The following is a 14,500-nucleotide window of genomic DNA, read 5'->3' as shown; positions in this document are numbered from 1 at the left end:
TTTGTGTACGTGTGTAGGCATCCTGGGTTTTCTGGTTACTTTTAAATTGTAGATGTTTTGAGGTTTTTTTTTAATCTAATCTATTGAGCACGCGTTGCTTATAATTTGAGCTATGTATTACATTGTATACATGCACGTATGAAACTTGTTAGACACCTAGGGTTACTTATAGAATTTCAACGCATATTCATAACTTCTACTGTATAGAAAATTCACTGTTGATATGTTCTAAAACACTACGCACCTAATTTCCGATCATATAAAAAATGTCTACACGTGTATCTATATCTGTATATCGAGCAAGGAAAGGCATATGTGCGGGAAAAGTCTAATCAATGAAAAAGTCGTGGTGCGCAGTAGTCCCCGCCTTTTCTAAAAAGTAGTGGCGTGGGTGGCAGATTATTAGCCAATCAAATGAATGAAATCCCTTCACGTCAAGAAATACGCGGGAAAATCTATTGGCGGACAAGATATCAACACAAAGGTCCGGCCACAGAGGACCGTCGAATTAGCGACGGGAGAAGTCAAATGGAGGAAAAATAGAGCATATATTATGGAAAATTTCCAGAAAATCGAAAAAATTGGAGAAGGAACATATGGAGTTGTATACAAAGCTCGTGATAAAACAACAGGTCGTCTGGTAGCCCTAAAGAAGATTCGGCTGGATGCGTAAGTGTTCCATGTTTTGATAGCACACATCAAGGGACGCCATGCTCTCTTCACTCGAATAGAAAGAACTTTGGTGTACAATAGTCATGTGTTATAAAAAATGCAAAAGATAGAAAGTATGTTTTTATGCTCTTTGATATTCATTCATTCGTGTATGTTTTAAAAACAACGCATTGTATGGCTACGAGTTTAGTTGAAAGGATGCATGCTTTCCACGCTTTCATTTTCTAATAGCCTCACAAGTGATTTGACCATTCTTTCGTTGTTAGTAACTTTTCACTAGAGTAGATTACGTTTAACCCGGATAATAGTCTTTATTCTAGTTTTCCACATGCAATTCTTGAATTTAATTGACGATGTAGTATTTTTTTCTTGTGTCAATATTGATAAAAAGAAATGTCCTTTGTTCTGTAGCGAATCTGAGGGAGTTCCTAGCACAGCCATTAGAGAAATTTCCTTGTTGAAGGAGTTGGATCATCAAAGCGTTGTCAGGTATACACTTTCGGCCAATTTAGTTATATAAACTGTATACAAATGGATAGATCTATAAACACAATTAAATTAACTTCAATCATATTTATCAAGGATTTATATAAGATGTAAATCCTTATATTTATATTGCAGATTTTATAAATGTAAAGCTGCATGGCTTCAAGCTTGCTGTCTCCATTAACTTCAAACCAACACTTGCAAAGATTTGAGGAAATGGGAGTTTGACACTGGTCAAGTTGCTTTGTGATGTAGATATTTCTGTGTGTATCACAGCAGCTTGGTCAGTGTCGAGATTTCTGAACCATCTAATCACTCTTTGTCCTCATTTCTGGCACTGGTATTACAGACCTTGAAGTGAGTGACGTTTCATTTTCATGATTTTCCTCTGCCTTTATATTGTTTGGACAGTTTTAGTTCAGAATTAATATTCACTCTCTTCTGTTGCATATATATAGAACCTGTAGATCAACCATTGTTGTCGGCCAGATCCATCTATCTTGGAGCTCGAGGTTTTCAAACCTTATCCTAGGACCCTCTCTTGAAAAATCATTGACAAGGCCCTGCTCAAGCGACTGAGATGTAATTTAATTTATGTATATATCACAGTCTGCTTGGACAGTGCCTAGTGTGAATTCTCGAATGTTGAGATGGCTGTATACAACATTTTTGTGTATCAACTTGGCAAGATTCATTTCTTCAATCAAAGATAGAATTTGAAAGCAAGAGGAAATCAAACTTGATTTTCTGGCCCTGTCCAAGTGGCTGGGATGTAGTTCCAAATCTATATATATCACAGCCTGCTTGGACAGTGCTAGATGTTATTTGCAACACTCAAGATCATGCTCCTGGTTACTTTGGTGAGTATATATATGCAATGAACTATTCACAATGAAATGCCATGTATATTCCAGTTTTCCTAACACTGAAAGCTGCTTATCAAGGATTGCTTGACATCTTTATAATTTGGCATTTTTTCTAGCTTGCTTGCCAGTCAATGCATGGAAGAGGAGTCTGGATGACGTGAGGAGTGGGTCTGCAGTACTGACCAAGTGGCTGAGATCCAGTGATAATGTGTAGCTGTATCACAGCCTGCTTGGTTCAGTGTGGAGAGGCCGATAAATCATCTGTCATACTGGAGTCCTTCATTAATGATTATTAACAATTCATGTCCAACTTGTATACATGGAACTAGATATAATAGGGCAGCCTGTGGCCACCAAAAACTGAGTCTGGTGTCTCGATTCCTGAACTAGCTTACTGGCGCTTTTCTTCTCCCTTCTTCACAAAAGGAGTTGAGGAGTTTACATCATAAATCAGGTTTGCGCTGGATGTTCCATGAATTAGATCCTTCTACGATAAATTTGGTCCCTTATAACAATTGGAATGGGCTTTCAGGAAAAAAGAAAAATTCTTTACTACAAATCCTACATTGATTGCTAATTCTGTCACAATCGTCACAAATTGTGTTAATAATTATTAATAGTAATGAGTATTGGTAGATATTGTAAGATTAAGAGGAATTTAACCATACAGTATTTTATCACAATGAAAGTTTTAATATTTGGTATTACAGTCATGCTACACCAACTGAGAATGATGCATTTATATTAACCTCTACCGCTGACTTGTATCGATGTATTGAATGAGTGTACTGTAGCCGTGTTATTTATAGACTCGAGTAATGTCGCCAAATCCACAGGTAAATTGGTACTGAATGCTATGCTCCGGCCTCTCATCCAGCTTAACGAAACTGAATGGCTAGGTTTTTTTAGTACTAGTTAGCTTAACCAATCTATATATCATCAACCATGCGTCTGTATCTACTTAAAAACAAAACAAATATTCTTCAAATTGCATCAACATTCACTTGATTAGTATGTCTTTACTTAAGATATTTTAACAAATCTTCATATTCCTAGTAAAATTGCATATGAAACTCCTTATAGACCTAGTAATATGCTCATTACGTAGAGAACCGCCATGTGTCCTGGCTGCAGGCCTTGTGCAAAAAGTCAAAACACGCGTGGGATTTATAAGACGAGTCCTAAACTGTCCTATATTTAGGATTTTCAATAAATGGTTTGTAATATTATTCCAGCAAAACTAACAAGCTGCAAGGTTTGTGGCATTTTCAACCATACTGTTATATAATTAGCCATCAGCTTGGATCTGGTTGCCTACAAAATGTAGCGAGTTCACTCACGATGTGATTATTGCATGCCAACGTATCTGCTATCCAATTGCTCTTTAAAGTTTGTTAATGATCTCAAACACACTAATAACTTATTGTGGCAATTTTAAGTAACTAGATTATAATCTTTAAATAGTTCTAATAATTATTTATAACATTGAATTTGTGGTTCCCCGGACATCGTTTTCCCGAAGAAGAAAAAATTGAATGGGCAAAATATACCAATAGTAGATTTTTTCAGCATTTTCATCACTAAGAAAAAACGTGTGCAAAGTACACTGATGTGTAAGTTACTCAAGTTTTTATGGTGTTTGTAACAATTACGATCGTGTTTGGTACAGCTAAGGTAGCCAGTGCCCGCGATTTACCTGTGGATTAATTGGCGACAGTACTCAAGTCTATAAATAACTAGCTACACTCGTTCAATACATCGATACAAGTAAGCGGTTGGAGTTTATATACACGCGTCATTCTCAGTTGGGGTAGCACGGTTGTAAGTGTCAGTGATGGATCTTTTTATCACATATTAAACTAGCCTGTCTAGCCATCTCATAAATATCTCGAGACACATGTGTAATAACACTATTATGATGTCGCATGTCTCCGTAGACATCAACATAAATTTCATATCGCAGTTACAAGTGAAAGGTCTTTATCTCCCTTTGTTTGGTGATTACGAGAAGTTTGAAATAAAAACAAAGCTCAATAAAATTATAGAGATAAGGTTTTTGAAGCAGAAAAAGTAGTTCACTTTACATATGAAGTTGACAAAAATGATGTTATCTGAATTTGCAGGCTGCTAGATGTGGTCCACAGCGAGAAGAAGCTGTACCTGGTATTTGAATACCTCAACCAGGATCTGAAGAAGTACATGGACAGTTGTCCAGCGTCTGGCCTGCCTTCCTCCCTAATTAAGGTATTAACAGGGCTTAATATCTTTAAGGATCTTTATCCAGTTTCCACTTGAACAGTTCATGCGATTATGAACTGGCATAATAATTAAAACGCCTAGAGCTGCAACGAGTATTTGGGTACTCGCAAATCCAATTGAATATTACTGTCGATGCAATAATAGTGTGAATGGTTTCGGTTGATTACTACATCAGGTTGCTGTTACCTAGGACGCTGTCGCCACACTCTTGATAACTTGGTCACAGTTTTGGTGATGTTATCTCGACGGTGCCAGCAGGTGGCGCTGTTATGTCAAACACATGTGTGACGTACATTACAAGACTCCTAGCAATATTCTTTAAGTAGTTTACATATTGTAAGATTGCGTTCAGAATGTACGGTAATTACCGTAGTAAAATCTGACATCACTAGATTAGTTTTTGGCAAACGGCAAAATTATTGTCATGGAGAAATCAAAGACTGAGATGTTACCCAAAAATATTAAACATATGAATTAGGAAACCAGAATACATGTACAGAAGCTAAAGATATTCAAATCGCCCGTCGTCCGTGGTCCTTTGTCAATTCGTAAACAATGCTTGTTATCACTATTTCTTAAAAACTGCTGCAGGGATTTTGTTCAAACTTCACATGGAGGGTCCCCTTGGTCCATATTTGTGCCATACAGATTTTGAGGCTGATCGGAAAAACAAGATGGCCACCAGGCAGCCATCTTTGTTTTTGGCAGTTGAAGTTTGTTATCGATATTTCTTGAGAACTACTGAAGGGATTTTGTTCAAACTTCACATGGAGGTTCAGTGGGTTTTTTTGGCCGACTCTACAGCCGAACTTCGGCTGTTTCCACTAGCCAAAAAATGCCTTATTTTCCCAATTTTGAAGTCATATTTCCCAATAAAAACTTATCAAAAATGACATTATTTGTGTTGATAATTTGTACCAGGTTTTCATTCCTTAAATGTGTAAATATATTCTACATTACTTAAACAAATAATTTGGGATTAGAAACAAATTTTATTTCAAAAAATGAAAACAAAATCGAAATGAGCATAACTAGGTCGCTAGGTGCACCTTCAGTTCAGAGACGTTTTACAGGCATTCAAGCTGATTAAAACAATAGTTAACTGCTTTTAAGTTATATTACAATGTTTCCAGAGTTAACTTACATTATTAGTTGTCTAATTATTTTTTTTTTTTTTGGCATAAGCAAGGAGTTTTTCTGTGTAAAAACGATCTCTGTTCAAGGTAGGAAGTAGCACTTGGGATCTAATAATGGTTTCCGGAATTCAGGCATTTAGAGAGAAAAAAATAGAGAAACAAAAAAAAGTTTAAAAATGCAAAAAGTATTGCAAATTAATTGTTTTATTTTTCTTCTAATAATAGAAGGAAAACATATTGTAAAATGGGATTAGAAATGTTAATTAGATAATTCTAAAAAAATTTCATTTTTTTAATTTTCTATTAAGTGCAGTACAGCGATAAAAAAGGTATTTTTGGGGGGCAAGTGGAATTTAATTTTGGGCAATTGCAAGTGAATTATTGGGCTCTACTTGCATGGGGCAAGTGGTTTAGAAAAATTAATACACGCCCGAAATTTTTTCCCAATTGAAAAGGCATGGGCTGTTGAAAATAGTAAGTGCAAAAAACACTGCTAATGATCTTGATATAAGTATCTGTTTTACACTAACCTCTTATGTTTTCTGTGACTTTTCTACAGCGTTATGTTACTGTTAACTTGGAGACTGGAACTGCCGGAAAAGGAGTAAGCCTAATATGCTGTAACAACTGTATCATAGTCTATATTACAGAGAAAAAAACACTCGTATGACATAGAAGTCTCAAATGTCAAACTATTCAATGTTACCACTTTTATAAGATAATTATAAAGTATTTTACAAGTTATCCTAGCCAAGGACGGATGGTACGGTTTGTGTTGGGAATGAAGTACATTTGTAAATGTAACTTTGTGTTGGGAATGAAGTACATTTGTAAATGTAACTATGTGGACACAACAACGGCTAACTTCTCATTGTATCTAATGACAGTATCAGGTTAACAAGCTCAACAAAGTCGTCCATTTTGAAAGTAGCTCAGCTACTGATGGGCGTGCTTCCCGCAACACGTGTGTATGACGTAACGTCGCCAAAACTAGAGTGTATCGACAGCGTGCCAGGTAACAGCAACAGCATCCTAGTCAACCAAAACCATTCACACTATTATTGTGTTGACAGTAATACTCGTCATATCTAATTCTGTCTGCATATTACAGAGTTAGCTCCCTTGCGGGTAGGTATCCATTGTGACGTCATTATTTTATGGGCATAATTTACGTTTTCTCCGAAAAGTATGACATTACGCTCGCAAACACGACGTCACAATCAATACCTACCCACAAGGGCAGATAACTCTGTAATATGCAGAATATTTGTACAACGCAATTTTTCTCCAAAATATATAATTTAATAGTACATAATGTTGACATGTGAGCATGAAAATAGTAAACATTTTACTGTCGACGCGGGATTACTTCGAAAGGCACAGGTGAAGTACTAACCAGACAGACGGAGGAAATTCCTTTGATCACTACAGGCACAAATTGAATGGGATAACATTCGCGTGGCGATTGGTTGAGTCTGACTACATAAGCCCCGCCCTATTAACAACACTGACAGCACTTAAAACTCATCAATTCAGTGATCACCGAGATGTGACGGTGTAGTACATGGCCTCTCAGTTTCGGTGTAGAACAAACAACTCAATATTTTAATTAACTTGTTAATTTGAACGGACGGAGAGTTCAAACACACATTTTTTAAGGAAAAAAATATCTTTAGTTAATGACAGTTTCAACACGTCAAATGATCAAAGTAAAAGTAAGATTTTTGTCGGCAAATCGGCACAATGGGATCCCCATAAAGCACCCCAACAACGTACATATTTGTTCTTGATGTACGTGGAAGAAATCGCCAATGTTCCTTAGGCCCAATCTAGATAAAGATATCACTTAAAATCGACATTAAAGTTCAACATTTGGTCTTTCTTTTGTCAGCCGATCAAGTTGTTATTACATGTAAATATGTACCGTACGCTGGTTTGGGCAAGCCAGTTACGCGGTGTCATGTTAGCGAGAAAGCTGGATATTCAGCTCCAGCCAAAACAATCCACTTGTAATATTTTAACAATGTAAACGTAAACGATACATACTTTTCATCAGTTTAAATATATTAACATAATCTGTATCTGTAGACGTAGACAATCTGCCATCGGGGGGTAGACAATCTGACAGTTCGATTGTGACCTAATTTTACGAACAGAATGTAAACATTTCAGCAGCAGTTTTGTAAAAGCAACCGACTCTATAATCAAAAAACATGTTTAGTTACGAAATATAACAAAGGACTAATACTTAACTAGATTTTCTGTGGTTTACTGTCGGTAAATAATTACAGACGTCGTTGTAGATTCTAGGCCTCGATCAACAGTGCTGTTTTGGGGCTTTGACTACACCCATGGCTTCTGTTACAAATAAATGCTCACGATTATAGAGAAATTCATCTTTCAGGTAAAACAGCAAACTGTGTTGCTTTTCCTACAAATTTTCTGCTTTACGTCGCGCATGTCAGATATGTATCGGTACTGAAACTGATTTTTAATACTGATTTCAATTCGGATAGTTCAAACGCACGTTTTTTCTGAAGCTTATTTTTTGAGGAAATGGGCGTGTTTATAGAAATGCGTCGACCAATGAAAATAAGTGCTGCATTCCCAGAATAAATTAACCACACTCGTGTGTATAGATGCACAGGTAACTGGTTCATCCACATATCGAGGAAGTAATGCAGCCCTGCCTTTCGAAGTATTCCCGCGTCGACAGTAAAGTAAAACTGGCATAATAAATATAGTTGTATTCATTTTAATAAGTTGGATATAGATGGAAAATGAAAGGTTGGTAGGTATGGGTAAAAAAAAAAAAAAAAAAAAAATTCTCTTCATCCCAGTCTTCCAATGAAAAATTGAAGTAGACTTTATTCAACCTTCTATAAACCATGGATTTGATTCACATGAGACTATTTTTGTCCTAGATTTATAGAATTTGTACAAAAATTCTGGATTTTGTGAAAACCCTAACAAAACTTAGGTTGTTATTTGTTTGCTTGAGGACAAAACTGATAAAAAGTTTTTGTCCAGGCACTGATTTTATAGGGTCGGTCGGGTTAACGGAAACACAAATGTTTTTTTTGTTCTGTCCTATCAACGCCAAGAACAAATTTTACTGGGGGTGAGAAATGTTTGCAAAGAGTGAAAATTTTTCTTAAATTAAAAAGTATACAGGATTTCATAATTCAGGATATTGTATGCAAAGATAGTAGACAACATAATTAATGTATCATAGTGTTATTATCAATTTCCCAATTTGAACTTGTTTTGTTTGTAGAGCTACCTCCACCAGCTGCTGAAAGGGATTGCTTATTGTCATTCACACAGAGTTCTACATCGTGATCTGAAGCCACAGAACCTCCTTATAGATGTGGAAGGAAACATTAAACTGGCCGACTTCGGCCTAGCCAGAGCTTTTGGTGTGCCCGTCAGAACCTACACACATGAGGTATCAACTTTGTACTAACTTCCCTCCTAACCACCCATTGTTAATTTTCAAATTGAGGTTAAGAAAAAGAAATTTAGATAGTCCCTACAGAATATCCACAGTCGGGTAATAGCTGGTTCTCTTATGTCCCTACAGAACATACGCAGTCAGGTAATAGCTGGTTCTCTTATGTCCCTACAGAACATACGCAGTCAGGTAATAGCTGGTTCTCTTATGTCCCTACAGAACATACACAGTCAGGTAATAGCTGGTTCTCTTATGTCCCTACAGAACATACACAGTCAGGTAATAGCTGGTTCTCTTATGTCCCTACAGAACATCCACAGTCAGGTAATAGCTGGTTCTCTTATGTCCCTACAGAACATCCACAGTCAGGTAATAGCTGGTTCTCTTATGTCCCTACAGAACATCCACAGTCAGGTAATAGCTGGTTCTCTTATATTTCAGGTAGTTACATTATGGTACAGAGCACCAGAGATACTTTTAGGTAGCCGCTTCTACTCCACACCTGTCGATGTCTGGAGTCTTGGAGGCATATTTGCTGAAATGGTAAGAATTATTAAAGTCAGCAGCAGAATCATTATTTATATATTAAAAGTTTAGTGTACATGAACTGGTAATTAGATAGTTAGGGGTTAGAAACAGCAAAATACTTTAAATAAATTAAAGTTGAATTTTTATTGAACATTGTTAATTTATAAATTGAAAAATTATACTCGCAGTGTTCAATAATAGTTTAATTTGAACATTTGTTTTGCAAAAAAAAAAAATTGTTTTCATTTAACAATATACACAAACTAATTAGTAATTACCGATATTGTATACTTGATTGCTCAACTCTGAAACACCGAAATGAAAAATGCTCAGAAATTAGCTTTTGTAATTTTATTCTGGAGACTCACTAATATGTATTAATTAATGGAAGACATTGAATCTTGTGCAGAATCTTAATTGTAGAATATTTTTTCAGTCCTCAATTAAAATTAAGAGTCTTTCGAATTTGCAATCTGGTTTATTTATTTCCACAGATAACCAGGCGACCATTATTTCCAGGAGACTCCGAGATTGACCAGTTATTTAGGATATTCCGTACTTTAGGTAAATAACAGTTGGTCAAAGATTTTACATTGTAAAACATGGAAAAAATAATTATAGTTATTTATCCAATAATCTTACAATCTATCGAGAAATTTTGACTTTATAAATAGACTTCAAGATCTCAATATAGATCTTACCACAGTAATCCATAGTCCTTCCATCTGTTAACGGTTTTTGTTACCGCTTTTTAAGATCCCTCTTTCCATTGTCGGAAATGGATCATTCCTTGGTGTGTCCCAAGATCCCAGATCATCTCTTGTTCTGTTACTGTTAACTCTGATAGGCACTTGTCTGGTTTGATGAGTGTATATTTTAATTGTCTTGATAATAATAATAATAAAAAAAATGGAATTCACTAAATGTAACTGAAGACAAACCTAATGTAAAGATATGTACATGATGGTTAATTATGATTTTAACGAAACTTGTGGCAGTAGCGTTGGGAGGCTATGTGTAGAGGTGCATGCTGATTTTCTTTAGCAAAATTTTGGTTGCCATGGTTACACCGCAACTATACACTGGTGTTTTGTTAATTAAGGAGTAGGTAGGCATAAGTCGGCTATTGGCTCATTGTTAAGTTTGTAACAGGTACACCAGATGAGAACACATGGCCGGGGGTTTCACAGATGCCTGACTACAAGTCCACATTTCCCAAATGGCCCCAACAGTGTGTATCTAACGCTGTACCAAACCTACTCGGAGATGGACTGGAATTACTTCAGGTATATTTATTTGTTCTTTATCAAGTTAGTAAATTTTAATTCTTCCAATCCTTTCGAACAATTATTGTTGGGGCTATTTCTCAGAAAGTACTAAAGAGATGTTTATCAAATTTCACATGTGTGTTCCCCTATGGCCCTAGATGCCAATATTGCATTTTGGGACAAATTGGTCAACACCAGACAGCCATCTTGGATTTACTGCTATATCTCTGAAAGTGCTAAAGGGATCGTTCTCAAATTTCATATGTAGGTTCCCAATTGGTCAACAAGCTGGCAGACAGGCTGCCATCTTGAATTTGATAGTTGAAGTTTGTGAAAAGCAGAGGAAAGATTCCTCTTTGAATTATCTGGTGAGCACCAAGATCCCTTTGGAATGTCTTGTAATTTTTTGACAATTTTATTATTATTTTCTCGATAACAATCTGCAGAAAATCTGTAACAAAATAATCTGCCATTGTGTTGCGATTGTAAACAACCACACTTCAGTTATGATTACGATTGATTATGCACTTGGTACATAATTATTTTCAACTTTATTATATTTCCAATACATATATTATTATATTTCCAATACATATATCTTTTAAACACTTTTACCGAGATAATTCCAATGTATAATAGAGCTAAACTGGCAGGTAAGACTTTCACATGTCAATCTCAACGGAATAAGGTGTCACGAGTATGGAAAGAGTTAATACCAAAACCACAGTATGTGCTCAGCTTCAGTACCATAGCGTGTTACTTCAGGGTATTTTGTTATAATGCTTCAGGTTTTGATCAACTTTTTCGGAAGTGTACCCAAATAATCTAGGCTTCCCATAGGTTTCTGTCTAAATTTGTTAAAATGTAATGATGGGTTAAAATTCTTCAGACATGATAGGGGAAGTGATACTTGTACTGACTATCATACTAAAATGCTATATTCTTTGATTTTAGTTGATGTTGAAATACGAGCCAAGCCAGAGGATTTCTGCCAAGTCTGCTCTCCTTCATCCCTACTTCAGTGGAGTGTGCAAGCAAAGGCCTCCCCAAATTCTAAAATAACATGTCTCCCGAATCGTTGATGCTTTTATTTTGGTTATGTAGAAAACAAATTTTAAATGTATTTTAAACAGTTGATGATTTTGGAAGAATGGAAAATGAATTGACTGATCATTAATTTATATCGCTTTGATAATGTATTGACAAAGATTTGATCATTGTCATCAGTACCTTGTCAAGAATTGTTGATATTTGTTAAGCTTTTTTGTGCAATAATGGTGCCTGTTAGAGCTACTTTATATATTTGTTGATCTTGAAGAAGACAAACACTACCTATAAATTTCAAATCATACTGCTTCAGCATAAATGATGTCATCATTGAAATGTATTGCATTTAATCAAAAATGTGTAACAGTTATAAATGATTTGTAAATATTTATGGGGATAGAAGAGCAAAATAAAAAAAAAAAATCCCATTTTAAGTTTTATTCCTATATCTGATGTATTCAGATTATCGGTATTTCATTGGTATCTTTTCTACAAGGCACAGTGTTGATGTTGACTATTCCTGTAAAGAAGAAAAGTTTTTAGAAGTGAAATTGGTTTGATTTCCCAAATCCGACATTTGTTTTACAGATACATCTGTAACATATCTATATTACAGATTGTTTGATGTGTTTGAATGCCTTTTTAGTGTGAATAATTTTACTATATGATAAACCACGAGTTTTAAGTATTTTTATAGGAGAACAGACTATCTTGGATAGTTTGGAATAGTGCCTTTAATTTACTTGCCAATGTGTTCATGATTTGTTATGTATTCTGTACATATTCTATTGATTGTGTAAATTATGTTTATTATTGAAATGTTTTATAAATAAATTGTATTGAATTAGCAAAGAAAAGTTCTGAAGTTGTTACTTGTCCATCACAATATATGATGAATTTTGAAAACTTTTTACTGTTCTGTTGTGGTTTTGTGCTTAAGACAATTGCACATTTGTTTTTAGGTCACCTTAGACGAAGTCTCAAGTGACCTATTCTAATCGCCTTTTGTCCGTCGTCGTATGGCGATTAAACAATTTACTTTTTCGACTTCTCCAAAAGTACTGAACCAAATTAGTTGAAAGGACCTCTTTCACGAACAATGGAAATTTGCCCACGAACCAATTTTTATCCTCCGCCCAACGAAGTTGGCGGGGGATATACAAATGGGTTCCGTCCGTCCGTACGAATGGTTTCCGGAGCATAACTCTAAAACCAGTAGAGATATTTCCATAAAACTTCATACACACATTGGTCTTCTGGTCTAGTAGTGCCTTTTGCTATTTTTAGGTTTTCATTTTTTGCATTTTTTCCGAAACCATGGAAACATTGCTGAAAAATATATTTTTGTACCAGGTTCGTTTCCGGAGCATAACTCTAAAACCAGAAGAGATATTCCCACGAAACTTCATAGACTCATTGGTCTTATGGTCTAGTAGTGCCTTTTGCTATTTTAAGGTTTTCACTTTTTGTATTGTTCTGCAACCATTGGAAATTATCATCTAGTAGTGCCTTTTGCTATTTTAAGTTTTCCTTTTTGTACTTTTCTGAACCATGGAAACATTGCTGAAAATGGCAGATTTTTGTGTAAGAATCGTTTCTGGAGCACAACTCTAAAACCAGAAGAGATATTTCCATGAAACTTCATAGACACATTGTTCTTATGGTCTAGTAGTGCCTTTTGCTATTTTTAGGTTTTCACTTTTTGTGCATTTTTCTGTAACCATAGAAACATTGCTGAAAATATTATATTTTTGTAGCAGGTTCATTTCCGGAGCATAACTCTAAAACCAGCAGAGATATTTCCACGAAACTTCATAGACACATTCTTTTTACGGTCTAGTAGTACCTTTTGCTATTTTTAGGTTTTCATTTTTTGCACTTTTTCCGTTACCATGGAAACATTGCTGAAAATATCGTGGTAAATGGTAAATGTTACTTTGCAAAACTCCACCCATCTTTGTGTATATAGTCTAATATAAATGTCAAGGCTGTATACCTGATTCAACCATTGCAGCCCTGTTCTACTTGAATTAAACTCCATCTTTCTTTAGCTCAGCTTCCTTTTTCCTGTTTTTTTTTTTCATACACATAAGTCTCCACAATCAAACTTACTTCAGCTTTGATATATCCATTGGCGGGGGATCTGAATGACTATGTCCTTGTATTAAAACTAAATGTTACTCGTAGCAACATTAATGCAAACCCTTGAAATACGTTTAGAAAATTCAAAAGGTCCCAGGGGCCTGTGCTATGGCCAAATTAAAAGTTGCCCAGTAGAGGTGTATGACGGGTTCCCTTTTTGATCCAAAAAGTTATCAAAATAATGTTTTATATCATCAAACTGTATTATTTTCTGAAGAGTATGAATAATTACATATTATGATCAGAAATATGTAGGCAAAATGAAACAAATAAAATTTTGGCTACATTTTTAAGACAGAAAATGTCGAAATTTTGGGTTTATATTCGGCCATGTCAATTATTAACAATGATGATTCACCTACTTCCAGTTGGAGTGCACCATAAATATTTTCTAAAAAGTTGGCTTATTACCTGAAGTGAATATTGTGAAAATTTCAAAATAATTGTGGACCGGTAAATTTGTCGTTTAAAGGTCTTAGTGAGGCAAGGTCTATTTTTAGTAACGTTACATAATGATATAAATATGCTTACTTTGGATCATTTATTACGAATCTAACGGTGTCAACATTTACATATAATACAATAATCGTCTGTAACGCTTCATATGATTTCAAATTGATTTATTTAATGATACTTTGTAGA

The 14,500-nt window shown here is 35.2% G+C and overlaps 1 protein-coding gene across 1 annotated transcript; it reads left to right on the top strand.

Annotated features, from left to right (window-relative positions):
• The first annotated feature begins 403 nt into the window (after positions 1 to 403).
• LOC138321084 (cyclin-dependent kinase 2-like) lies at positions 404 to 12,577 on the top strand. The gene is made up of 8 exons (XM_069264497.1): positions 404 to 669; positions 1,084 to 1,161; positions 4,148 to 4,268; positions 8,697 to 8,867; positions 9,315 to 9,416; positions 9,896 to 9,965; positions 10,554 to 10,687; positions 11,624 to 12,577. Exons 1-8 carry the CDS (start codon positions 419 to 421, stop codon positions 11,729 to 11,731), a joined length of 1,035 nt encoding a protein of 344 aa, XP_069120598.1. The 5' UTR covers positions 404 to 418; the 3' UTR covers positions 11,732 to 12,577.
• Positions 12,578 to 14,500: the final 1,923 nt, after the last annotated feature.

This window comes from Argopecten irradians, chromosome 4, assembly GCF_041381155.1.
Source record: "Argopecten irradians isolate NY chromosome 4, Ai_NY, whole genome shotgun sequence".
NCBI classification, from domain to species: domain Eukaryota; kingdom Metazoa; phylum Mollusca; class Bivalvia; order Pectinida; family Pectinidae; genus Argopecten; species Argopecten irradians.
Note: the sequence above shows the minus strand (reverse complement) of the source record. Positions and strands in the feature narration are given on the sequence as shown.